General features: G+C 37.9%; 1 protein-coding gene across 2 annotated transcripts in view; it reads left to right on the forward strand.

Annotated features, from left to right (window-relative positions):
* Window positions 1-26018, forward strand: part of EYS (eyes shut homolog) — a 1018924-nt gene that overhangs the window by 763858 nt on the left and 229048 nt on the right. For both annotated transcript variants that reach the window (XM_030007184.2, XM_030007189.2), the window contains one exon: window positions 15282-15394. In XM_030007184.2, the coding sequence (XP_029863044.1) occupies window positions 15282-15394 (113 nt within the window). The remainder of the gene's footprint in view (window positions 1-15281; window positions 15395-26018) is intronic.

The raw sequence follows: 26018 nt of genomic DNA on the forward strand, positions 1-26018 counted from the left end.
GAGGCTGAGAGGGGATAGAGCCAGGACAGCTGATCCCAACCGACCAAAAGGATATCCCATGCCATACAGCATCATGCTCAGCAATAAAACTGGAGGGAAGTTTTTCCAAAGTAGCCATTGCTCGGGGACTGGCTGGGCACCGGTCTGCTGGCGGTGGGTGATTGCTTTTGCGTCACTTGGGTTTTTCCTCTTTGTTTTTCTTCACTTACTAAACTGTCTTTATGTCAACCGACGAGTTTGCTCGCTTTTGCCCTTCTTCTCTCCACCCTCCTGCTGGGGGGGGTAAGCGAGCGATGGAGGGGTCTTCCCTGCCAGCTGGGGTCAGCCCACCACGTTGCCTCAACCTCAGTGTCACCCCAGAGGGACCTCTGTGGCTGGCTTCGGTCGTGTGCTCACAGTGAATCACACACAGTATTCTCTCTTATACTTCTGTTAGGTGTCCTTGTTGATTTGTGGGTCTATCTGTAGTAGATTTTTCAGTGCATTAAAGGTGTGTCCAGAGGTGAGAGCCCTGCCTGACCAGCTGGTAAGAACTGTTTCTTTCACAAGGAACTAACAATGTCTTTATAAAGGAATGCTAGGACAGCCACTAAGAAGTTCTCTTTACTCTCTAGATAGGATATGTTTCAGCCTGGCAATACTCAACAATCATCAGCATTTCTGAAATTAAAAGAACAGTAATGATTATTTGGGAGAAGTGGGATATCTTATCTTGAAGTATCTGGTAGTAGCAGTATCTAGTTTATAAATTGCAGGAAACTATACTGAAAGGTGCTCCAGCAAGAAAATAATCATATGAGGTTATACACTTTCCCTAATCTTTCAATGAAGGGAATGTTGAAATACGGGGTTTCCTCAAGGAATCCTAACACAGGACTGCATAAGTACTCTCACAGTTGATAGCCTCCTGATCTGACCCAAACTACAGGAACCTGCCTGGGCATGGTATTCTGCACGGTTTTCTTTAACCAGAGAAGACCAAAAGTCTTCAGAATAAGAAACATCCCAGGTTTTAGTAGAATAAAAACTAGAACATTTAACCTCTTTATAATAAAAGCTTAGTATGATGTCAGGCAAAAGTAGGAGAATAATGGCTAGATGCAATTCTCTCCCACCCACCATGATCCTGCAGGTGGGGTTTTAGTCTCCCACTGCCTTTCTGAAGTTTAGTGAATTTGCATCTTCTTTGATCCTGTTTTCCTCTCCATTATCTCTGAGCCCAGGCTCTCTCCTGTGTTCACCTAACAGTAGTTTCAGTTTCTCTGGTTAAGCTGCAGGCTGCTACTTCCCTGCTATGCCTATTGCCTGCCATCTGAGTTGTTCTCTGGAACTTTTTTTTTAACCAGAGCCCACTCTGTGGCTCCTTATGGAGATAAATCATATTTTCCCTTTCTACAGGGGTAACTGTTATTCTTAAGGTAACATACTACTAACTTAAAATAGAACCAATTATAATATGCAGCCTATTACAGCAGCACACTGATACAAGACAGTCTGGGAGAACCCTAGAAGTGCTTCTCCAGTGTCAGTAAAGGCAAAGGACTTTGGTGACAGCTGCAGTATTTGTAACTTGGTCCTTCTCCTCACTTGTAGTCACTCCTCTTTCCTCAATGGGTTTAAATTTTGTGTAAGGTCCAACTCAGTTTGAGTTTTGGCGAGTTTTATTTCATCTTTGTGCTCTCTACTTCCAATACATATCATTCTTTGCTGTTTCTTTGTGTGTGTGTGTTTGTGTGTGTTCTTTATGATTCCCACTACCCTCTTCCAGCTGGTGACAGCCAGACATTTCTGCCACTTTAATTAAGGAAATTTCACACCTCCCATGTTTGATGTTTTCAGTTCTTTAACTGATTCCTTTAATTTTGTGCTTTTTCCTTCCAAAAGAGAAAATCTTCATTGAAGTTGTAGTTTTGTTTGTCTAGGCTCTATTTAAATTATGGTGATTCCTGTTTTCTCCTTCCAGAGTTAATCTGGGTGACTAGTGTTTCTATAGTGTCCTTGACATTTACCAAACTAAAATATAAGGTATCATCATCTTTTTTAGGCCGAGTGTATATTTGATGAATAAAAAAACCTCATCAAATGTTTTGCTGAGGAATAGAGACTCTATAAAAATCAAAAGCATTTGGTCTCCTGTTATGCGTGCTAAGTTAGTCTCATAGTTCTGTCATGTCCCCTAGAACCTACTTCTCTAATAACGTTGGCGATCTCTGTCTGCATTCGTTCTCAGTACCAGGATCTTCCATTCTCATTGATCTTCTACGTACAAGTTTCCATTATTTCAGTGACAATAAATTGACTTTGTGTATCTTGGCAGCTTTGACATTTTGCTGTGTTGTTTCATTTCTTTTCCCAACTGCAAGCAATGTAGCGGAGGCAGTTTTTATAGAAGACTATAGTAAATGGATGCCATTCCTGATCCCTGGCAAATAAGCCCGTCAGTGCTGTTTGCTTAATGGCTTCACTAAACTAAGTATCTGAATGTACCTATTGGGCATGCAGTGAATAGCTGAGCCTGAAAAATAGTCAAATAACACGTTTGCCAAGCCAGCAGGAAGTGCACTCTGCTCTAAAGGTAGAAGCCAACTAAGCTGTTGTAATACAAAGAAAAAGTCAGTATTAAGAGAGGAACATGGTGATCACATTGTTTGTGAATTTGTGATTTTTGGTGTGCATCATAAAAATAAGAAAGGAGCAAAGGAACTGGCAGCTGTTACACATGAAACCATTGGAAATGCAACTCTATCTTGTGCTCCTTCATCTAAATGAAATGAGATGTGGAAATGAAAGAATAGAGGAGGAAACATTTAATGAAATGTAGTTTAGGGAAACATTAACATAAAATCATTAATTTCCTATTTTATTAGTATTAATGCTATGCTTTTTGAAGGCAAAAAGGAGTAAAGATAAGTAACTGTGTCAGTGCCTGTCACTCTTCTGTGGCTTGAACTGCCTTATTTACTTACCTACTTTCTACCTACTTTACTGTGCTGATGGTTACTAAATTCTGAGTTTTACATATAAAACTACTGAAAGCTGCTTTCTCTGTGTATAATAGTAAACAGAAAAAACATTCTTTGATTGTGTCACTGTCTCATTATACAGATTCTCATTCCATGTTACAGAATGCTGTTTTACAGACTACTGTATTATTCTGCACAGGCAGAATAATATGGAAAAAGAGAGGAAAAAATTAAAACCAAATACATTTATAGAATGCATTTCAAAATTAACACAATTTAATTATAAGATGAAATGTTAATGTAAACCTGAAATGGTAGGAATATCCTAGCTTTTCACATGAGCCTATATTGTTTGCCATTTGTGAGCTCATGGGTACTCAATACCTGAAAAACAAGGCTATTGATTTTGCCTTGTAATCAGTTTGTGAAAATGGTGAAAACGGTTTGTCCATGCCGCAAACCTGCTGTCTATCTTCTGGTAGCTTTCTTGCATACAGCAGAATACTTTTGAACCCTTTAATGGGGTTGGAGGAGAGGGATTTGAATGAACCAGATGTATTTAGTTGAAAGAGATTCCTGGTTAACAGCATAAATGACTGCATGAATGCAGACCTCTGTGTGTGTGTGTGTGTATGCACATGTGCATATATGTATGTACTTATACATGAAAGTTTATTCCTTTTGGCTTCTGAAATTCTAATAGCTGAATTATCATGTGAAAAGTCTTCTACTAACATGGCAAAAATTCCCTGCTGAAGAAATGCCTGAGATCATCGGGCATCCTCTGATTTTACGGGAAAGAGTTTGTGGAGTTCTTGCAGGAAAGGACCTGGGGGTCCTGGCGGACACCGAGTCAGACACGAGCCAGCAACGTGCCCTTGCAGCAAAAAGGCTAAGGGTATCCGGGCGGCACTGGGAGGAATGCTGCCAGCGGGTCGAGGGAGGTGATCTTTCCCCTCTGCTCAGCCCTGGAGAGGCCGCCCCTGGAGTGCCGGGCCAGTTCTGGGCTCACCAGTACGAGAGAGACAGGCATACTGGAGAGAGACCACCATAGGGCCACAAAGATGAAGGGACTGGAGCATCTCTCCTATGAGGAAAGGCTGAGAGAGCTGGGGCCGTTCAGCCTGGAGAAGAGAAGGCTCCAGGGGGATCTCATCAATGTCTATAAATACCTGAAGGGAGGGTGTAAAGAAAATGGAGCCAGGCTCTTTTCCATGGTGCCCAGTGACAGGACCAGAGGCAGTGGGCCCAAACTGAAACACAGGAGGTGCCGTCTGAACATCAGGAAAAGCTATTTCACTGTGAGGGTGACTGAGCACTGGCACAGGTTGCCCAGATTGGTTGTGGAGTGTCCATCCTTGGAGGTATTCAAAAACCATCTGGACATGGTCCTGGGCAACGGCTCTGGGTGACACTGTTTCAATAGGGGGTTGGACAAGATGACCTCCAGAGGTCCCTTCAAACCTCAGCCATGCTGTGATTCTGTGAAATACCACAGCCTATGTGATCTGTTATTGTTCTCCTTCCTAGCATCCTGTATTGGTTGCTACTGGAGATACAGGATACAGGTTCAGTGCCCAGAGAAGATGGTTCTTTACTCTCGTCTAATATTTCCGTTTCTAGGGGAAAGTTGAGGGAAAAAAACTAAATGATTTTTCATGTTCAGGTGTACTTTTTTGTGGCAGTAGAAGCCTCAATGGCTGCAGAATAGTGGAAGGGAGGGTTCAGAGCCCTCTGAGTACCAGATCTCTATACTGTTATTAGTTACACTTGTAATCTCTGTGAAGACTGAATAGAAAACTAAATGCTGTTAGCTTGGTAAGATGTATGTTGCATGAACACCTTTTTTATATATCATTCTAAAGCCTTTTAATAGCCTTGAAAATTTTGTGACAGTCGGAAAGTTCTTTTCAACCAGAAGGAATGTGCTAGAGAAAGAATACAAATGAGTTAGAATCTCAAGAAAGGGAAAGTGGCTGACCCTGTGATGTTTGCCCTGAATAACAGCCTGACGTATGTTGAGAGTAAAAATAAAAGAGTTAAGATTTCTTCTTGAGAAGAATAGAGCAGGTCAGCATTGAGACTTAAAGCAATGCTAGGGAGGGAGAGGACGGAACTCGGTTCCAAGATATGAGTGACGGAAGCAAGTAAGGAAGCAGTTTAGAATCTGCCATGCATGTTTAATTATTTTAATACTTGGCTTCAAATTTTTTAAAGTTAAGAACTTAATTCATACTTCCAGTTTTTAGTACATTGTTTGATTTCTCTAGATCATCTAGTGCATAATGTGGGTTCATGTGAATCTGACCTTTTGTCTAGTCCGGCTTTCCTGGGGACTATCAATTCCAAATAAAATTTGTAAATGCTGCAGACAAGGAATCCAAGAGCACAAAACTCAGGGCAAGTATGAGAATCTCAGGGCTAGGTGTGTGTTTTGACAAGTACGCGAATGGTATACGAGTCAAGGTGGGGGGAGATAGAGTTGAGAGCTAGAACAAAAGGAAATGTTCCACAAAAACCAACATATGCCTCTGGCAATGAGTAGGTAATACAGAGATAGTTCAGAGCTCTGAGGAAAAAATATTGCCATAAGTCTCTCAGGACTGTGACTCTCAAACTGGAAATTCAAGCTAAAACAAATAATTAGGTAACCGAATCCAGCTGCTTACCTCACTCCTTTGCTAAAGGTTTTTGTTTCCTCAGGAGAGATGACAAAACAGTTCATGGGTCCACTTCTCACTTGTGCCAAGTTAAACTGCCATTAATCTCAATTTATAGCTAATATGATGAATTATAGATATATTTTCCTGTTCTGTTACATTTGTCACAGGGGCAGTAACATCTAGCTGAAAGACCGTGCAGACAACAGTGGGTAGTAACGTGTCAGTTGTCTCATCAAAAATTGATAAAGGTTTTAAATTTTTACTCATTGGTAGAGTTTATTGTATTTGGAACACAAAAATTTGTCTTGTCTTACTATAGTATGAGAATTAAATGCATTTTCGAAGTGCATGGATTCATTGCTTTCTTCACACATCATGGTTAACGGTTTTTTGTGATCTGTTTACTGTAGATACACCTCTGATCACGTAAATACTTGTGACTAACATCTTGGTGACCTTGGAATGCATGCGTGCTGCTAAACACCTCGTTATGTGTCAGGCAGCTCTCCTTGTTACCATGTTCCTAACACTGCAAACCACCGTAATACTAGTTCTCACCTGGTCCTGATAGCTTACATATGCCACACTGTTAGACTTAGGATTCTCTGAAGTGCTTTTGGGAAGTGAAGGCATTTGCTGAAAGGCGTAGTGTGCCAGCTGATATATTCCTTACGCCTTGTGTGAGGAGTACTGTGTTACCTTGAAACCCCTCTTGTCTTAAAAGAGACTGAGCTAGATAATAATATGTAATATAAATAAATACATAAATAAATATAAATAATATGTATTTACAATATACAAAAACAGACAATCCAGTTGCAGATGTTTATAAAAGACGTACAGGTATGATATAAGAGAACACAAAATAATAAAAATTTATGAAGAAATTTTTTTCTTGTCTCTCCCCTCTTCAGCTGAGAATCTTCAGCTTTCTTAGAACTCTGACAAAATGAACCCTTTCTGAATACCATATACCTCAGGTTACATTCACTAAAGAAAAGTCTATTTTGTTGGAACATTTTAGCTTTTCTAGCCATTTTTTCCCTCTGAAGACCTCCAGATGTTCCAGATAAATACAAACATTCTCCCTGAAACATAAGTATTTCCTCCTTATGCCAGAGATAGCCTGACCATCATACGAGTATTAATTCCTTTGATATGCAGATGTCTTTGTTTTAGATAAGGTGTTATCTCTTCTAGTTCAGACAGATGTACAACTACTTGCTTCAATCCCTCCCTTTTTTGTTACTCAACATTTATGATTCAGTAAGAAGTATTTCACACTGAATCTTATTTTAAATATCATAGAATATCTTGAGTTGAATGCTTGAGTTGAGGATCATCAAATCCATCAGTACATAAACACATATACTTGATACAAACATCTCTTGGGTTAAATGTTTGTAGGCCTGAGCTATTGGTCATTGATTGGACAAGAACCGGAACTGCAGAAGTTGACTGGCTTGGACTGAAAAGTAGTTCATGGTGATGAACTCCAAACATCTTTTCCTCTAATGTGCTGTAATACTATATTATATATCAGCCTAGCACAGTGTTCTGTATGCTTAACTTCAGCTTCACTCTGAAAAGGTGAAGTGCAGGGAGATGAGTTGATTTCCACAGTTAGTTGATAGAGTCTGTGCTAGATAAGAAACGTAAGTCTGTTTCCCAAATTTCACTCTACGTTCTAGTCATATCAGGCCAATGTATTTTCCAGCTTGCTCACGCGCAAGGTGTTGTACCACATTAACATGAGAGAATTAAAAAAGGTAAATTACAATAGTTGAACTTATTAAGAATTGCAGTAGCAAACACAGTAAGTAAATAATGTGTTATGCTTCTAAGTGTAAACACTAAAATTGTTTACAAAAAGGCCAGACATTGCTCGCCATAAAACTTAGGGAGGCCCTTCCTTTCTTCAGAGTCTTCATATCACTTCTGAAATGCAACATTGCACTTGCTTAACTGCAAGGCAAGAGCAAGTTTAAAAGCTAAGGATCTTGGCCAAGCACAAACTTTCATAAAAATGGTAAGGGAATTTCTCAGTACCCTTGAACCTTTCAGACTTCCTGATTTTAATTAATCCTTTGTGGCTTAATGAACCATTCTTGGCCAGAACAAACTGGCAGAATCATGGGAAATTGACAGTGAAATACACTCAAGTTTTACACCGCCAGTCAATTTAGACAAGGAAATGCTGAAGAGGAATGTGAATGTCTGTTATACGGTGAGCTGGCTCCATCAGCGTCTGGGACCAGGCAGATGACCAGTCTGGTTCCCACTGTAAAGCACAGCAATGCAGGAGGTGTTTTACCAATACTGGTCCACTCACAGGTCCAGTGTGAGAGGATAGTCTCAGTTCTTTGCCCTGCAGGCCAGGAGACTGGAAGAACTCCTGACTTGTTGATCTCCCGTAGTGGGAGAACTACCAGGGTAGCAAGTTTTGCAACCCCTGATTTGAGTTGCTAGAACAAATGAGAAACAACAAGCAGAAATGTAAACCTGTACCACCCTAGGCAGTTTGAAGAATTTCCCCCCCCCCTCTTCTGTCTGTTTTATTATGCTTTACCATTCTTGTTTCATGAAAGTCTTGTGATAGGGTTCAATATCCATGGCAGATATGATAAATGCAGATTCAGGGTAACAGCAATAAATTGTTTAAAAATTTCTGTGGAAGCAGCTACATGAAAAAAATAATCTTGATTTAACTTACTTCTTTAGCCCCTTTTTAGTTGTGTTAGTATAACTGAATTAAAATGATGTTTTGGATGTTTGGCTCAGAATCACAATTTCAGTGTATAATCGTCTATTATATTAACATATCAATTAAATGAAACTTTGGTATCATAATACATAGGTTCATGCAGTGTTTCATTTCATGACTAGTACTGGTGAGGATGTAGGAGAGATTTCAGTTCCTTTGTGTTTTATCCCCTTTATTTTCTATATGGTGGCATGTAGGCAATTTTACCAGTGTACTTTCCCATTTTTCCTTCCCATTTCTCTGCTAGTACTAGTACAGAAGCTGAAACAATATTCCTTCTCCCATATTTTAAGTGTTCTTTTTTATTACTTGTGTTTTCAGAACCAATACCGCTTTTCATTTTCCTACACGTTTTGAAATGTCAATAAACTCTAATAAAAATTGGTTTATACTACATTATCTAACAGTAAAAATGCATGTCGATTAAAATTGGAACTGAGCAGGAAAAGTATTTTAAAAAAGTAAATATTAGAAAGTGTAGTAACAAACAGCATAGATACATCACACCCCCCCCCCCCCCCCCACTGTCTACTTCAGCAACGCTTCTCAAAGGAAGGTGCATTTCTCTCTAGTTAGTGGCTATACAAATTAACCAGAGTATCATTGTCCATTTTGCTTGAACTACCAGCGTTAAAATGCACAAGGTTTAGTTTTTATTAAATGATGTTTAAAAAGTTTAAATCAGCAAGAACAAAAGCATTAACATTTTTTGGTCAAGGTGATGTCCGAGTGACTAATGTTGATTTTTAACAAATCCTTGAAAATTTGGTGGCGTGAAGAGGCTGGAGAACGTACATATCCTACCTATAGCACGTTGCCTTGAATGCAGGCAAGTTTCAGTGCTCACTAAATGGCAAACAAAGGCAGAATAAGGTCGTGTTGGATTAAGCATGTTTTGTTTGCCTTGGTGCTAATTTGGTAGTCTGTATAGTTTTATTTTGTGCTGTATTTAAATCAATATCTAATCCAGGAACATGGGTTGTAAAATGACATTTCTTAAAGAACAAATTCTTCTTTAGGGGGGAAGACTACCACCACCACACCCCCAAGGAATCTGGGCTTTTTTGAAATGATTATTTTTGTTTTTCTGATGTTGTCTGATGCTGAAGTTCAGTTGCAGTAGGTTTCGAGCAGGTTAAAACTGAGATGGTTAGTCAAATTTGTTGCTGTTGGCCAACCTGAAGAGAATACAGAGTTGAGAGTAGAACTTGCATAATTTCAGAATTCATTGTGACCATTTCGTATGACTCTAATCACTAGCAAGAACCAGAACTGAAGTAGAGAAACTGTTATCTCAAGGTTGATTTTTATCTTGGAGTTTTGCATTAATTTCCAAACCATTCATCATGTTGTTAGTAAACATAAATAAAAATGTTATTAGAGTATTAAAAAACCTGGGCCTTTTTGTTTATGTTTAAAATATTGCAATTTGAAAAGCTTCACAGTCTTGCAGAGAGTTCTACAAATCGGCCTCCAAAATCAGGCATATTTGACAGGAATCACAAAGATGTGAAAAATTACTGAATAGTGTATCCTGGTACACTGTAATATCTATAGTGAGAACTTTTAAGATATATAAAATTTATCTTGGAGTGGAGACAGATGAGGAAAGATTGTGCTATGCTTTGTTTTCTTTTGAGTTAATTGTTTTTTTTATAAATGCACTGATCATAAGTCAAAACCTCATTATGTTATTTATGAATCTGTAGTGAAATGACAGCATGCAAGCTCATTTCACTAGGAACTCAATTCTAGGTTAATTCTACCTAACAGCAGCTCTAATTTGGGCAAGTCAGTAAGGGATGTTAATAAATGATTTGGCATATATGTGTGAACTTTTCCTACTAGGTAACTATCTGTACTCATTTTTGTCAAGTATAAAGGGCATTTAAAGAGCATGGTTACTATATGTCAAAGACATCTGCATAGTTTCTGAATACTGAATTGTATTAAATTAAATTTCTGGTGTTGCTATGACCCTGACATTTTCAGGCAATTTAAGTATTACAGTTTGTCAGCATATTAATGTATTTTTGTAAATGGAAGGAAACCCAAATACACGTGAAGTCTGCATTTTAATACTTTCCTAAACACAGACGAGTACTTATTCTCAAAAACAGCAGAATAAAAGATGCTTACTGTTTTATTATTTGTATCAATAGCCCTTATTCCTAAATATGTCTAAGATATTATTTTTTTGTATACATAGCATAGCACTCCAAAGGGAAGTAATTGTTTGACCAAAGTGTTTATGATGTAGTTATGATTACAAAACAAAGAAGTAAGTATTTTAATGTTATTTTAGCAGGATGCATTACATTCAAAATATAAAAATATCTGTGTAAGAGAAATCATTAGAAGCGCAATCAGTATGTTTGTTTTGGAGGGAAGGAAGCCATGTTATTAAGGGCATATGCAGATAAATGTTTATTCCCAAACCAAGCGATTAATTTGCTGTTCAATGTGCAAAATGGATCATAGGTTGCCATAGTGAATTTTCCCTATACCAACTTGACATTCAGAGTCTGGAATGAACTTAACTAGGCACAATAGCTGTTGTAAATTTTAAAACTATATTGTATCTGACCTTTGCTTTTATTGGTTCCTTTTGCTTTCTATTTTTTTGTTTGTTTTTTTTTTTTACAATCCCAAGAATGAGGGATTTTGTTGAAAAACATACATGGCGTGACTGGCACAATCATAATTAAGCTTTAGTGAAACTTCATAAGAGGATAAGGGGGAAAGAAGAAGCGAGCTCTAACAAGTTGTTTTATGCAGCCAATATTAAAACACTGTTCAATTTTTCATTTTTTTAGGCAATGTTGTGGGTCCCATGTCATTTCCATCTCACAAGTGTGTAATTGTTTCTGTCCATGTTCACACTGATTTTGCAACAGATCCTGCATCCTGTTAATTTTAAAATTATTTTATTTACTATTTATAAAAGGCAGGAGAAAAAGAATAACAAGCATCTCTTATAAGAAGTAAAATGCGATACTTAATAGGATGATACATACTCATAGATTAGCCAGTATAATTTGTCATGATAACAGCAGCAAAAGCAGACTGCCGAGTATAACACTTGGCAGTCCGTCACACTTATTTCCTTGCCAAAGTGACTGGTAAAGGAATGATACGGAAGAGAGACAGTCTTCTGTTGTCCATAATCCATATCAATAGTCTGTGTCAGCCCTCGTGGTATATCGAATGATACTGTTCTTTCGATATCCGAAGCGTAACTTTGAGAAGGGGAGTGTTCACACCCAGCCCTCGATGAAGGGTTTTGTCTCCAAGCTCCAGGAAGCCTCAGTGCAATCCTCCAAAACGTCTTCGCTACACAGAGAGCCGACCTTCCCCATCCCGCTCACTTCAGATGCCTCCTTGAACGGTTGCATAGCTTTCCACGTTGTCGCACGGTTCTAATGTATCTGTTTTAAAGTCTTACCTGCCCTTAAGCCTTTGCTGCTGAAGAAGTAAACGGTGAACTGTTAGTGAAGTTCTTCGAGCCCCGCCGTGGGCTGGAAGGCCGGTTCATTTTGCTCGTTGTGTACGGCACGGCACGGTGTGTTATGTTCCAGAGCGGCCGAGCAATGCAGAGGAAAGCAATTTGCTTTGCTTCAGGCGCGTGGTACGCGCGCGGCCTGTCTCTCGGTGGGGAGGGAGAGATCTGTCCCTTTCCGAGGGAGCTGGGAGCAGCTCTGGGCAGCCCCGGGCAGAAAGCCTGGGGAGGGAAGAAGAGGGTGCTTACTGAAAGAGTGGAGGTGACTCTCAGCCGTCGTGTAGAAGCGATGGCAATAAGGAATTTTGTCCTTGGGACCCAGAAGCAGCTGTGTGCCTCTGGAACAGCGAATGTTTTTGACGCCAAAGTCACTGAACTTTTTAAAAAGCAAGATTAGAGGAAAGGGCCCTCCCTGCACAGGCAGAGGAGCGAGGTGGGAGATTTATCCACCTCACCCAGCACATCAGAAATCTATTAAGTGGTTGCCATGCTCTAATTCAGTGTTTTGTGTTCTTGTAAAACATAGTTTAAAAATCTTTCAGTCTTTCAAAATCTCATTTTCCTTTAAGGAAAAGGGCAGGTGGTTTTTACCTCAAGGGTCTGGACGGATCAAGAAGCCATCACAATATGAAATGTGGTTTGCTGGCTGGCAAGGAAGAAGGCAAATATACAGGCTAGAGGCCATCCTTTTTATGACATTTAATGATAAGAAAAGAGATAAGGAAGACTATTGTGGAAAAATTTCTTCCCATTAATTTGACCAATTTTTGACCCCATTTAGACTTATACCGTCCATAACATCCTATGGCAGGGTTCCACAGCTTAATTTTGAGTTGTATGAAAAGTACACCCTTTACCTTGTTTTCATCTTCACACTGATTTATGTAATCTCATGTCCTTCCGATTCTGTATTATGAGAAACTGTGAAAACTCTTTATTCATCTGCACAATACTCTGTTCTAACTCTCCTTAATGGTGGGTTTTCCTGAGTAAAGATTCCTAGTTTATATAGTCACTCTCTGTTCAGAAATGCTCATATGTATCATCATCCTGACATACCTTATAGTTTTTGCATATTGTGAATTTTTTGCATATTGTGAAATCCTCTTCTCAGGATTTTGTTTTTGCTATCTTGAGCAACGCAGGAAACGTTGACCCACTTGTGAAGATGCTGAAGAGCACAGACCCTCATACAGATTGCTGAGGGACTTTCTAGGGGCTCTCCATATTGAGAAAGCTCACTATTTATCTCCAATTTTTCTGCTTCCTTTTTAACCATTCTCTTCATTTATTGAAGGCCTTCCTTGGTATCCCAGGGTGACTGAGTCACTTTAGAATCTTTTAGCATAGTAACTTGTTAAAAGCCTTTTGGAAATCAAAGGCTATATGCCAAGGCATCCTTTTTCACATATTCAGTGTTCCTCCTGTGAGTTACAATTTCCCTTTTCAGAAATCATCTCAACTACTCCCCAGTACATTATGTTCATCTATGTATCTGTTAATTCTGCTCTTTAATGTAGTTATTAATGGTTGTCTGGAATGGAACTGGGACTTACTGATCCAGAGTTTGAGATACGCCCTTGCATTCCCTAGTCTTGTCCTCCTTTCCCAAATCATAAAAAGAAAAAAAAAAAAACAAACCCAACAACAAACCCAAAACAAACAAATAAGCCTCCCCCAAATCCACATCTACCATTCCCATGGTTTGGATGCCATTTTAAGTGCTGACTACAGTAATTTCCTTTAGGATTCCAGGCAAACACTATTTGGTCTTTCTCTTTTTTGCTACTGTTCACTGTGTTAATTTATTTTAAAACCTTTTTCAGTAATAATTCAATTTGAGACAGATCTGTGATGTCTCCCTACTAAAAAGGGGTTCTGGCATGGGAACCTCCCAGAGCTCCTCTATATTAAATTTTGATTTGGTGAGTTCATTTACATTTCCTGCTAGAGCCTTATCTCTTTGAACACTCTTTTTATACTTTGATGGTCTATTGGCCCTACAGCCTTTCTGGCAGGCTTACTGCTCCTGTTGGGTTTTAAAAAACATTTAATGCTCGCCATTATGCTTTTAGCAAATTATTCCTCAAGATCTTTTTATTTTTCTTTACGTGGCCTGCTTTATTAGGATTTTACTGCCAACATTTATATGACTTCCTATTTTCCTTCATTTGGACGTGACCTCAACTTTTAAAGGATGTCTTTTTAGCCATTATAAACATTTTTTACCCTGCTGTTTAAACATTCTGGGTTTTGAGGGGGTCTAAAGTCTTTCTTCTCCTAGTAGTTTATTTACATTTTCTGTGGAACTCCGATAGCCTGTTTTAAGTATTCATCTGCATGTGCTTTACCCTTTGGGAAGTTCCTTTGAATTTCCTTTTAAAAAGTTCCTTCATTTTTACGTAGTGCTCCTGTATGAAATGATGACAGCAATGACTTTCTTTCTTTTTTTTGTTTCTGCAGGTATCTAAACCTGCAGGTATCTAAACCTGACTTCGTGGTCAGTGTTAGGAACAGGTCCTGTGCAGTGGTAAGGACCAAGCCAAGACCTGCTTCTCCTCCTATGGGCTTATGACTAGCGTTCATTTACGTGCATCAGGCCATACCCTCTTCCACTTCTTTTCTTCCCGAGTAGTCTCCCAAGGCCCCGTCTGAAAGTGTCAATGACTTTCATCTTCATGGACAGTCCTAGCAGTACTTTTTTCTTATTTTGGCATGAAATTTATTATATAAACAGTGGAGTCTTGCCTCTTATGTGTCCCCAAGGACAGGTACACGTGATGTGGTGTGACCAGGAACTTGTCCCAGTCCAGTAGTCCAGTCCATAAAGTCTCAGTTGCAACATTTTGGGTGGTTTGTTTATATATTATAATACCTGTCAACTTATTGTGTCAGTGTTATTTGTTTAGATGGCGAGATATGCACAACAATTTATTGTTCTGTGTTTTTTCAGTGCCCCTACAGTGACTCCCATTTTCAGTAGGTCCTTAGGCATCTTTGAAGCATGATTAATGGTACTAGATAACCTTTCGAGCAGGGAAGTAGTAAACTTAAAAGTAGACCACTCCCCATCACCTGTGTTCATTTGTAAGAAATAAATACCTTGTTAGAGAAGTGCACTTTTGCTGGTGTCTCACTATACCTGTGGTGCTGTCTGCATATCCAAAACTCTATGAGTTTATTTTAAAGTCAGTACTGCCTATCTTTCTCTATTTTCTTTTCACATTCAAATTTTTTTAATAGAAATTCTTTAGAGAAAAAATGGAGACCAGGAGGATTCTACAGTAGCAGGTTTAAATTATGTTACAGCTCTCTTGCAGAAACTTCATTATTTTTAAAACGGATCACAATGACAACAAGCAGAAGAACTGTGTGCATTTTCTCCTTTGTAGATACCTGGACCTGTCTACAATTTCACTGGCTGTATACAAGTCGTAGAAATCAATAATGTGGGACCTTTCAACTTCTCTAAGGCTATGGGAAGAAATAATGTCGACAATTGCAGGTAAACTACCCTCTGTGCCTTTTCAAATCAGAATAAACTGTTTGTGTTGATTTTGCTTTCTTCCTTAAATAGGGTGACCATTTTAGATAATTTCAACAGTGGTTACAGGAAAAAAAATATTACATAGAGAGATATTGTGCTTTCTTTTATGCTTCTGAAGCACTTTCTTTATGGAAGATGCTTTTTGCAGAGTAGTTAAATTAAGCTTGAAGGTTTATTTAGAGTGACTTTTCACCCACTGAATGCTGAAGCATAGTGTACTAAGCAAAGTAATCTGCAACAAAATACAGGAGTGGGAAGTGGAGTGATGTGCTGGTTGTGTTTCTACTCATGGTTTGGGGATTTCCATTAATCTTTTAACTAATACTGATGACTTGCTGCTACATTTACTATATATGAGATTGTGAAAAATGCTGGAAAGCATTGTTTCTGAATACATAAAAAACCCCACTTGGTTTCATTTTTGCATATTCACATTGCTGTTGGTCATGCATTGATTGAAATAAAAAGCTATACAGAGGCAATGGTGTAGATTAGGATTCTATTCTGGCATATAAAAGGTTTGAACATGGAAAAGTGGAAAACAGAAGAAAGCAGAGATGAATCGCATTTGTAGATCATGAAGTCTTTCAGAACAGAGTGTGATTTTAGTCATAGGACATATGTCCTATATCCCTTGAGAATTTTGTATAAGCCTTTTTATATATGGCTTTGATTTTTTTCCCTAAAATTTACAGAACAGTTTAATTAATGTTCATGTGCTTGCGTAAACAGTATGTTAGAAAGCTAGTTGTAACTGCCTAGATCATTAAAGATCCGTGAGATCTGGACTCTGCACTCACTTCTACCACGAGCCCCTTAATGAACTTACACACATCACGCTCAAAGTTATGACAGGAGTGTAAACATCAGACCCATTATCTAACCAACCACCTGCCTCAAGTCCTAGGCATCTAAGCTCTTGCCAGTAAAATTTACTCTGACCATAGAGTTCAGCTTGTTACACCTGCACTGACCTGCCACCTTTTTTATTTAGAACAGCAGCTCAGTGTCACTGCCTTGTCCAAACTTGACAAAGAAATAAATCTTTGCACCCTTTGAGTTCCCCAAGGCATTTTGTTTGGAAGATGTTCTCTAAGTGTATTTAGCAAACAGTTGTGGGTGTAAATCCTGCACAAAATACAGAACTCTGGCCTCTGTTGTGACAAACCCCAGCTACAAAAGAAGCGATGGCTCCACTCTTGCCTTTCTGCATAGAGTTTTCTCCTAGCCAGAACTGTGATCTCCAAAATGGGGGCACACACTCTTGTCCATGGAACTGCACCTCTGTGCAGAACAGAAATTCATGGGGATGAAAGCAAGTGAGGAAGCTACTTCATGCCTTTAATTCGGGCATTAACTTGGGGGGGGGGGAGGGGGAATCTCAACTTCAAGGACTATTTATGTATTAGAAATTAAATAATTATTGGGAAAAAATCATAAACTATCTCAGGTGTCTCCCCTGGTTACTAGATTAGGAAATTATTCCCCATTTTGCACAGACTTTAGAGCTTCGGTGTCCCAGATCCTAGGCAAGATGTAGCTCTGGTTTTTAAACTACTAGATAAAAGAGGGATAACTTAAAAATCAGGACTGTTACCATCTTTTATTCTTTCTTTCATTCTCGAAAATAATACTTTCTCTGAGGTAGGTGTCTGCATCCTTGGGCTTTTTGATGCCATTCTTTTTTCAGCTTTTCCTATTGTGTAGTTTATATAACGATTCATTTAAGAACCTATAGCCTTCAAGTACCAAAAAACCAATGAGATCTTCTTTGTCCAGTCTGTGTATGTAACATATAGAGGGATATAGACAGGAAGGAGAAGGCGTATAAGCAAATTTGGTTTTGTTCCTTTTTAAATTTGTTTACTTTAGAATGCTATATTATCTGTTATATTATAATCTATAGAATTATATGCCAAGATTCATTGCATTTTCTATTGATTCTGATACTTCCCTTCATAGTTAGTCAATTAGTGTAGAAATATGGCTCATAAGTTATGATATAGCTATTAAAGATCGCTTTATTTGAATCAGAACTCAGTGATGACAGTCTAGGGCTGTTTCTTGCAAATACTGTGTATATGTAACTGATTAGGTGAGTAAAATGGCATGATAGTTTGTATAGAGGAACCGTGGAAATAGTCTTGTACACAAAAGGATGCTGGAAGGTTGCTGGGCCTCCTCAATCCTCTGTCCTGGACAGCATCTTCCTTTTACCTCCCTGCTTGTTCCAGAATGCTCTAGATGAGCCTGACAGTGTCCAGCCCCGTGCAGTCCACACAGAGCTGGCTCCATCCTGGTCCAAATCACAGCTATTCCTGTCTGTGGAAAGCTGGGAAACAGACTTGAAATCAGTTTGAATTTCCCTTGGTGGCATGGTTGTCCCATAGGAGTGGACTGCAGGGAAGCCTGGCAAGTGTTCTCCTTACTCATTCCCTGCCCTGTGACACATAAATTTCAGATCTGCCCACACATGGCAGCTTACATCATCCTTTGCTTTTCACTTTAGGTATTACCCACATGCTTCCTGACCGTCATCAGTCCTTACATATAAATTCTGCTTCCCAGAAAGCATCTGGGAAGCCCAGCTGCCGTTCTCTTTTTGCAAGACAGGCTTCTTGGGAAGAGAGATCTGTTTTGAGAAGGAAGGAGAAAGTGATCAAAGAAAGTTGCTTAAATAGGGCAGTAATGGATTATATATTTTGCAAATACGAGTAGCTGGTGAATACTAGAAGGCCTGGTGTATTTATGTTGTATTTACAGAATTCATATGGTTCTGTTGATGCAATATTGCCACAGTTGGCTCTGCCTGGCAGTAATAGAGTACTCCACAATGTGGCAGAAAAAGCAATCCAATTTCTTCCTGTGAGAACATCCCTGTAGTTATCATTCAGTGGCACGAAGTATTTCTGTTCTTGCTGTTGTAATTTTTCTTTAATTGACCTTCTACCTATCATCGGCTGTCTGTAGACTTCTAATCCTTCTGAATGCCCCTGCTTTTGCGTATTTAGCCATACTCTAGTGGCATTCATTTGCCCTGCAGGGGTTTTTACTTGTTGGCTCCACAGCAGCATGGATTACTTCATTATTGTGGTGTAGAAGGTCAGCCAAAGGGAGACATGCAGAAACTTCTTAAAGTGTATGGGCTTGCGAGTAAATTTTAAGCTTATGAATTTTTAATAGGTTTGAAATTTACTCAAATGTGTTCTGCCATTTTTTTAACTGGATCTATTTGAATTTTAAAATACCAAAAGGATGAGCTAATATGTGCGAGGAATATAGAGGGCTTTCAAAAACAAATTTTAGATACAGTTCATTAACCTTTTCAAAACTATTGGCATCACTACTTCAGGACAAGTCAGTACCTTTCATAGGATATTATATATTCCATGTTGCTTATCTCAGAGATTAATGCAATTTAGGTTACTGTTTAAAAATTTTTGAGAATTAAGAAATGTAAAAAATGAAGCCATAGCATTAATTTCACTGGCATATGTATCTGACTATCTGCTGTCTAAAATGCCCTAAACATATAGGGCAAGAATGCTGTTTGTTCCTTTAGCGTTCATATTTTGTAATGCAAATATCAAACACTGCAAAGGAGGAGAATTATTTTAACTTGGTAGAACTAGATGGGAGATGGGGATAACATGGAAATTCCTTTCATGTCATTTTGGAATCAGGTGCTAAATTCTGCTTGAATTCAAGTGGATAATTGATAAAGGCAGCATTGGGCAATTGGATAAGATCAAAGACCTTAAAACTTGCAATAATCCTGATCATTCTGAAAGATGCAGGATTTCTGTGCATGCTCAGAAGCGCTGAGGTTTCAAGCATGAGGCTTTAACTCAGTTAATCTGTAAGGTCATGGCCCAGATCCTTCTGCTAATCACGTGCATCGCTGTTTAAGCCTGGAGTTCATAGATGTGCTATAACAGATGACACCATGGGGAGGAGAGAACAGCTAGGAGGGATGTATTGCGCTGAGGGCTCATGAGAGCTTCCTGCTGTAAGATGTAACCAAGGTGGAATAGGAAATAGCAGAATAATGGTATGGTCAGGAGAATGAATTTAAGCTTGACTCTCTGAGAGCAGATTTGCAGGCATAAAAGTCCTCTGAGCTATGTGGCTTTTGCTTTCAGGAAAGGTTATAATAGAACTGTATCAATTAGTAAAGGTCAGCCTCCAGTAGGTAGTTTTCTAGAATTATGCTAGACTATATACTTATGTAAATCTTGTCAAAGTTTATTTTAAGATTCTGTTTAAACTATTCCTGTCTCAGAGCTATGAATATATAGGCAATTTTAAAAGAGATTCTATAATGGCCAACAGCAGTAGAAGAGACAATTGGAAATAACGGATCTCTGATGAGAACTGTTAAGAAATGAAATCTTTTTTATTCTTTCCTTCTTCTGAAGCAAGTAAGATACTTGCAATGTGTTAATGCAATGTAAAGCTCCTGTAAGTGTTTCAGAAAATGTTACTGGAATAGATTTGCAGGATAAATGACTATCACTTTCAGGTAGAGTTCAGATGACAGGTATAAATGAAGCGTTGAGTCCCAGTATTAAAAGCTGGTGTTTACTGCAGCTCACTTCTGGTTTAGTGTCTGGGAGGTAGGACTGCTGTGTATTCCTGTAAGAGTTTACTGCATGTAGTAAATTCAAAGCTTCCAAACACACACACACATATATAAAATATATACATATACATATGCATGTGCATATATATATATATATGCATATACATATATCTATCCAAGCCATGATTTGTTCTTTTTTAAAAAAATTCCTAACTAGGAAACAGAAAAATACTGTTTGCTGTTTTCCTAAGAGGAGTCTTACTGATGAATGCAAATGTACAAGGCTGATTTGCGCTCACAGACAGGAGCTAATAAGCTGAGCTCTTCATTACTGCCCATTGGACAGATTTTCGGTTGATTTTTTAAAAGATTTTATTTTGCTGTTAATTTATCTTAAGATGGTTTTTCCAGGCTGAAACTGAGCTTCATTTCAGCAAAGACTCTGATTGCTATTTGCATTTAGGAAACAGGCTCTTGAATGTGCATTACCCAAGTTCCATTCCATCAAGAGGACTGATGGGTTTCCTAATGCATGGCAATTTTCTCAGGAGCTATGCAATACATTTTGGAGATCTCTACATGTTTTCAGTAAGCCCTCAATTCCACTTTCCCCTCACCCACTTTCCAACAAGCTCTAAATCCCCTTCCTTATGTGTGAGTACTCCCCTTTCCATTCTGTAGTTTTCTGCAGTATTTTTACAAACATCCCAACAGACCCCTAACACTTGTGAAGTTCAGCCTCCTGTGCAATTTCTCAGCATGTCTCTTCCTCTGTGGAACTTCCAGCTTTTTCAGAATATTACAAAATATCACAACTCAGAGCATCTGACACCAGGCATCTGAGATGTTTGATTTCTGTCTTTGGAATGAACTGTATACTTTGAAAAGGGGAAAGTTGGGTCCGCTGGAAGTTATTTTTCAGCTGGTTGTGAAAACCAAACAGTTACCGTTCCACACCTGGGAAAGGAAAAGGGCTTATGGTGGTGCATACTGTGTGTTAGAGTTCATAATAAGAGTCCATACAAGACTCAAGTAAGGTTAAAGAGTTTCTTCATATGAATCCACCTGAGCTGAAAATGTTATATTCAATCAAATGTACAAGCTGGCTCAAACCTGAAGGGGAAATCACAGAGTTCCAAACTTAAGTTCTTCTGTCTACTTACATCTTAGTTCATGAATAAATGCAAGATCCTGTAAGAATCATTGAGCTTCTGTTACATGTGAAAGAGAGATCATTCAGACTTTAAGTTATATTCTTTTATCTCAGCATAGGTAGTTATATTTGTATTTTTTCATTAACAGTTTGGAGTTATGCGCTTAATTCTGAAACAGGAAAAAAAGAAAAAAAAAGAATATACAGTGCTCCTCAACACTGTAGAAGAAAATGATTAAATGAACAATACTGACACTACTTAGCTTTATTTCTTTAACAGATTTTCTGTGGTTAACATAGAGATTGGACTAAGTGTTTCTGAAATACAGAACTGAAGATAAAGCTTCAGAAACATCATTCATTTGTATTCACCACATGTACGATGCTCGATATTATGTTAATAACAATTCTTTGCAATTTTAATGTAGAGAGTGATAACAAGCATTTGTTCTTCTTTATGCATTTCTTTTGTTACCTTTTTCTCTCTCATCTATTGCTTTTGCTGGCTGACAACCTTTTCTGTGTGTTTCTAATTGCTCCTTCCTCCTTTTCCAGTGCCTGAGTTGCTTTTATGTATTTTCATCCCCTTTGCTTGATTTGCCCTTCTTGATTTCCCCAACTTTTACAACATTTGTTTGCAATGTTTTCTTTTCCTTTGTGAGTTTTGCTGTCCTGTGCAATTTTCTTCCTGCTCTCTGTGTGTACATGAATTCTGGGTATTTTTCTGTTACCTTTTCTTCCTCCTTTGGCATTCCTGTTCAGATGATGACTTTTCAATGATACAGACTTCAGTGTTGAAAAAGAAGAAAAAAGAAAAAAGTGACAGATCTAATCTTCCCTACTGTTATAAATCCTGAAAATTACTGTAAATTGTTGTGTAAGCCTTTAGCTTAATCTTTTGAAGTATTCTGTGGAAATTGTTTGTGATGGATATTAGACAAATCCATGCAGGTGAGATAATGTGTGTTTGCAAATACTACATTTCTCTCCCTGTTTCTGGAAAGGGTTGCCACTCATCAGCATACTGCAAAACTAACACCAACCTTTTTGGGGGCAACTCTTTATTTCTAAAAGATTAATAATAATTTTTGGAGATGTTTATCTTGACCTTACTTACCCTTCTGTAACTTTAGGCATTTGTGTTATACCAACAGAGGGTTGTTTCTTAATCCTGTCAACAGAATTCAGCGGCAGTCACTGTTTGTTCATATGTCTGTAATGAACAATTGTAATAAGATCTTGATTTCTCCTGGAATTGCCAGGTACCTGCATGGAAGCTAATAAGACAAGACTTAAAGGATACCATGCATTTTTTTCTTCTGGTTTTATCAAGGAGGCATTTGCAAGTATATATGTCAATGTATGCATGCCAATGCCTAAGTCTGAGGCAGTGTGCTACTGCAAATAAATACCTCAGTTAAATATTTTGGAAAACACTCTGACACAGTTGCACAGAAAGGAAATTTTGATATGAATAAGACTCATAGGGTTTTTAATGAAATTGTCTTTCTACTACTGTTCATGTATACTTCATTATTTTATAGCATATTTGTTTCATGTGCTAAAGAAGAGGTTCCAGTGCTGGAGAAATGCTATTTTGCACTCATGTCACACTTCTGTACCTATTTTAGTGCAATTATATAATATTGAATATCTCCAGTTACTGGTGATTCGTACTCTGTATGATTGCCAAATTTATTAAAGGAATTTATAAAGCTTCTTTCAGCCCAAATACTTAACCATTACATATAAATCGATCCCCTTATACATCAGTAAAATACCGTGCTAAGCTTTAATCAGAAAACTCATGGTATAGAACTGAACTTGTTACATAAAAACTTTAGGAAGGAGAAATATGTGTTAAAGACTTCTGTTACAACAAAAAAATCTATATCTACTTTGGCCTCTTTACGTTGAGTGCTAGATTCAGAGCCCCACAAACAACTGTGATTAGTGTATAAAGTCACTGTATCCATCCACAGCACATTCTGAAAAAGTGGAAATAAGAGGGATTGCCTATCAGGTCAGTAGATCATCACCAGTTTTTACACAGGAGATAAGAGAGTTAAGGAAGTAACAGAGCTCAGCGGACCAACATGGGGTAGTTCAGAAATTCTGGGAGGCATTACAGTCCAAACCCCTTTTTTGCTTTCCATCAAAGATCGTAGCTCCAGGAACTCTACAGGTTGCCACAACATTTTGGGTTGCTCTAGGTTAACCACAGTGTTCATTTACCTTCTGCCAAATTGCTTCGAGTATTTATACTTCCCTAGAAATTCTGTCATCCAGACAAGAACTGTGTTTGAACATGATTAGCTTTTGAAATGTAAAACCATGAAAAAAACTTGTATCAAGAAAATACACTTTTAAGATTTATGAGGAAGACTCGTTTTCTCATGAGTGAATGTAACTTTCTCATTTCAGATTTCAGCACAGCTTCCCCTAAAAACAAAATACTATTATAAACATGAAAATAGAAGGGTTTTGCTAGAATTAAAAAAAGGGATTGGGTTGAGAACATCCCAAATTTCCTATAAAACCGCAGCAGATTCACAAAATAAAAACTAACTTAAAGCCATTTTTCAAAGTTCTTAAAACTTCAATACATATGTTTTTCACAGCATTAATAATATCATGTGTCACAGCCATGGCAATACTCTTTGGATGCTTTACCTTAATGCTTAAGAAAAATTATCTTAGTGACACAAGACATCAAGTGGTATGGTTCAGTAGCTTCCTGAAATAATCACTTGGGCTTCTAGCCAGACAGATATGTGAATAATAAACCCCTCGTCTTCTACTGTCTTAGAATAGAAAAAATAATCTCGATTTTGTTCTGCCTGTCTAAAACTTGCAGATGGGTGCATGGATGGTTTGACAGAATTCTGCTTTAAGAATATTTCCCTATATATCTAGTCTTAAATTTATGATGAACAGTGGTTCAGAAAAGCCAAGTATATAACAGGAGGAATTGTCTAAAAACAAATGAATAGTAAAAGAAATTATCTTGCATGCTTTCCTTATTGGACTACAGTCACACTTAGCTTTAGTGCTAGCATTTGATGTCATTCCAATTACAGAAATCTAGAAATAGAGGAAAAAGTGTTTTGTTATAAACTCACAAGTAATTAAACTTTGCAGCAGGTTTCCATGACTTCCAAGTTACGTGCAGAGAGTGCCTTGTAATGGAGATGTAGTTGCTCTTGTTATTATACCAGACTGTATTGTGAAGAGAGGCATATTAGGTAGAATAAGTAAGAATGAGAGTCATGCTGTAAGGAATAATTTGCCTACTGGAAGCTTGAATCAGTATAATTCTTTCTCTTTGACTTTTGTAATCTTTGAGATTCACTTCTGAATTCCATACAAAAGTAGTAAGAAATCGTAAGAGTTGCCTTCAACTGCTAACAGCCAGAATGTCAAGAGAAAAGTTTGGAAGTTCAGTTGTATTCTGTCTAGCGGCTCTCTGCTGGCATCCGTTCGGTGTCCTTCACTGTGTCAGTGACTAGACCACAGGACTTCATGACTTATAAAGTATTTGTGGGTTTGTAAAAAACTCATTTAACAAAGCTGAAAGTGAAACAGTCAACAACATCACAAAACCTTGTGTGTTTTTATAGAAAATAAAATCCATCGCAAATAATATTCCACTTTTTGAAAAAGATTTTGAACATTTTTTACAGTTAAAAAGATGGTTTGAGCTTCTCTTTGGCAGAGCACTTTTAATAATGCTGTCCATTTCACATCTAAAAACTATTGGAGAATCCAAGTTTTAAAACCAGGGGTTTTTTTTAAAAATCCCTTATATTATTGATATCCAGAAGATGTCCATTGTAGTGATATGTATTATGAACCTATAAACCAAAATTTGATATATTAATATCCAATTAACTTCATAAAAGCTATTTGCAGTAAAATAAAATTCTTCTGAAATTGCTCAAACATTGCAGGTTTAATTATTATAAGAAAAGGAAAGCCTGAAAAAAGGAAATATGTAGTTACTTTTTTGAAATTAACTTTGTACAAAACTTCATATTTGAAGTTCCTCTTTAAACAGGCCAAACCCCAAAGGAAGAACAATGTCTTGAAGAGTTCGGTTTAATTAATGTAGACAAGCAACTCAATGTAAGCTTCTGGAGCAAAATGGCAACTGTGATTTCTGTGTGTCTGAACAAGAAAGGAGGAAGACAATTTCATTGCGGTGTACACTATTGATTGTGATACTGGTTGTACCATATTGCACTGCATACTGGTGTGCACTGGAGCAGTACCTAAAAAGTACAAAAGATGAAAGTTATAATTAAAAATCCTCACAGAAATTGGTGATACTTTTTTAAAAAAGGTATGCAGAAAGATACTGTAGGAATCCAGTCTCTTTGGGGTTTTTCTAAAGTAGGACTGAGGTGATTAGAGTGTATATGAAGATAGCACATGTGTTTAATGAGGAGAAACACTGGACACAGAGGAGGTTCTTTAGCTCGGCAGAGACCAGCACGTCAGAACCAATGGCTGAAAGCTGTAACCAGAACAGCTGAATTGGTAATAAACCAAAAAGCTGTAACAGGAATGATGATTATAATAGGTACAAACTGCCAGTTGAAGTAGTGGGTTCTTCATGTGTTGCTGTGTTAAAATTAGACTGCGTGTCTTTCTAGAAGGGATCCTCTAGACAGCTATAACTTATTAGGCTTAGTACAGTTGTAACTGCAGGAAATAGGAAGATCTGAGATAAACAGAAGAGATGTAAGCTGCATTAAAAAAAAAAAAAAAGGAAGGAAGGAATTAAAGAATAAATAAGAAGTACTGAATGTAAAATAGATAATGCAGGCATGGTTGCATGTATAGCA

Source organism: Aquila chrysaetos, chromosome 2, assembly GCF_900496995.4.
Source record: "Aquila chrysaetos chrysaetos chromosome 2, bAquChr1.4, whole genome shotgun sequence".
NCBI lineage: Eukaryota > Metazoa > Chordata > Aves > Accipitriformes > Accipitridae > Aquila > Aquila chrysaetos.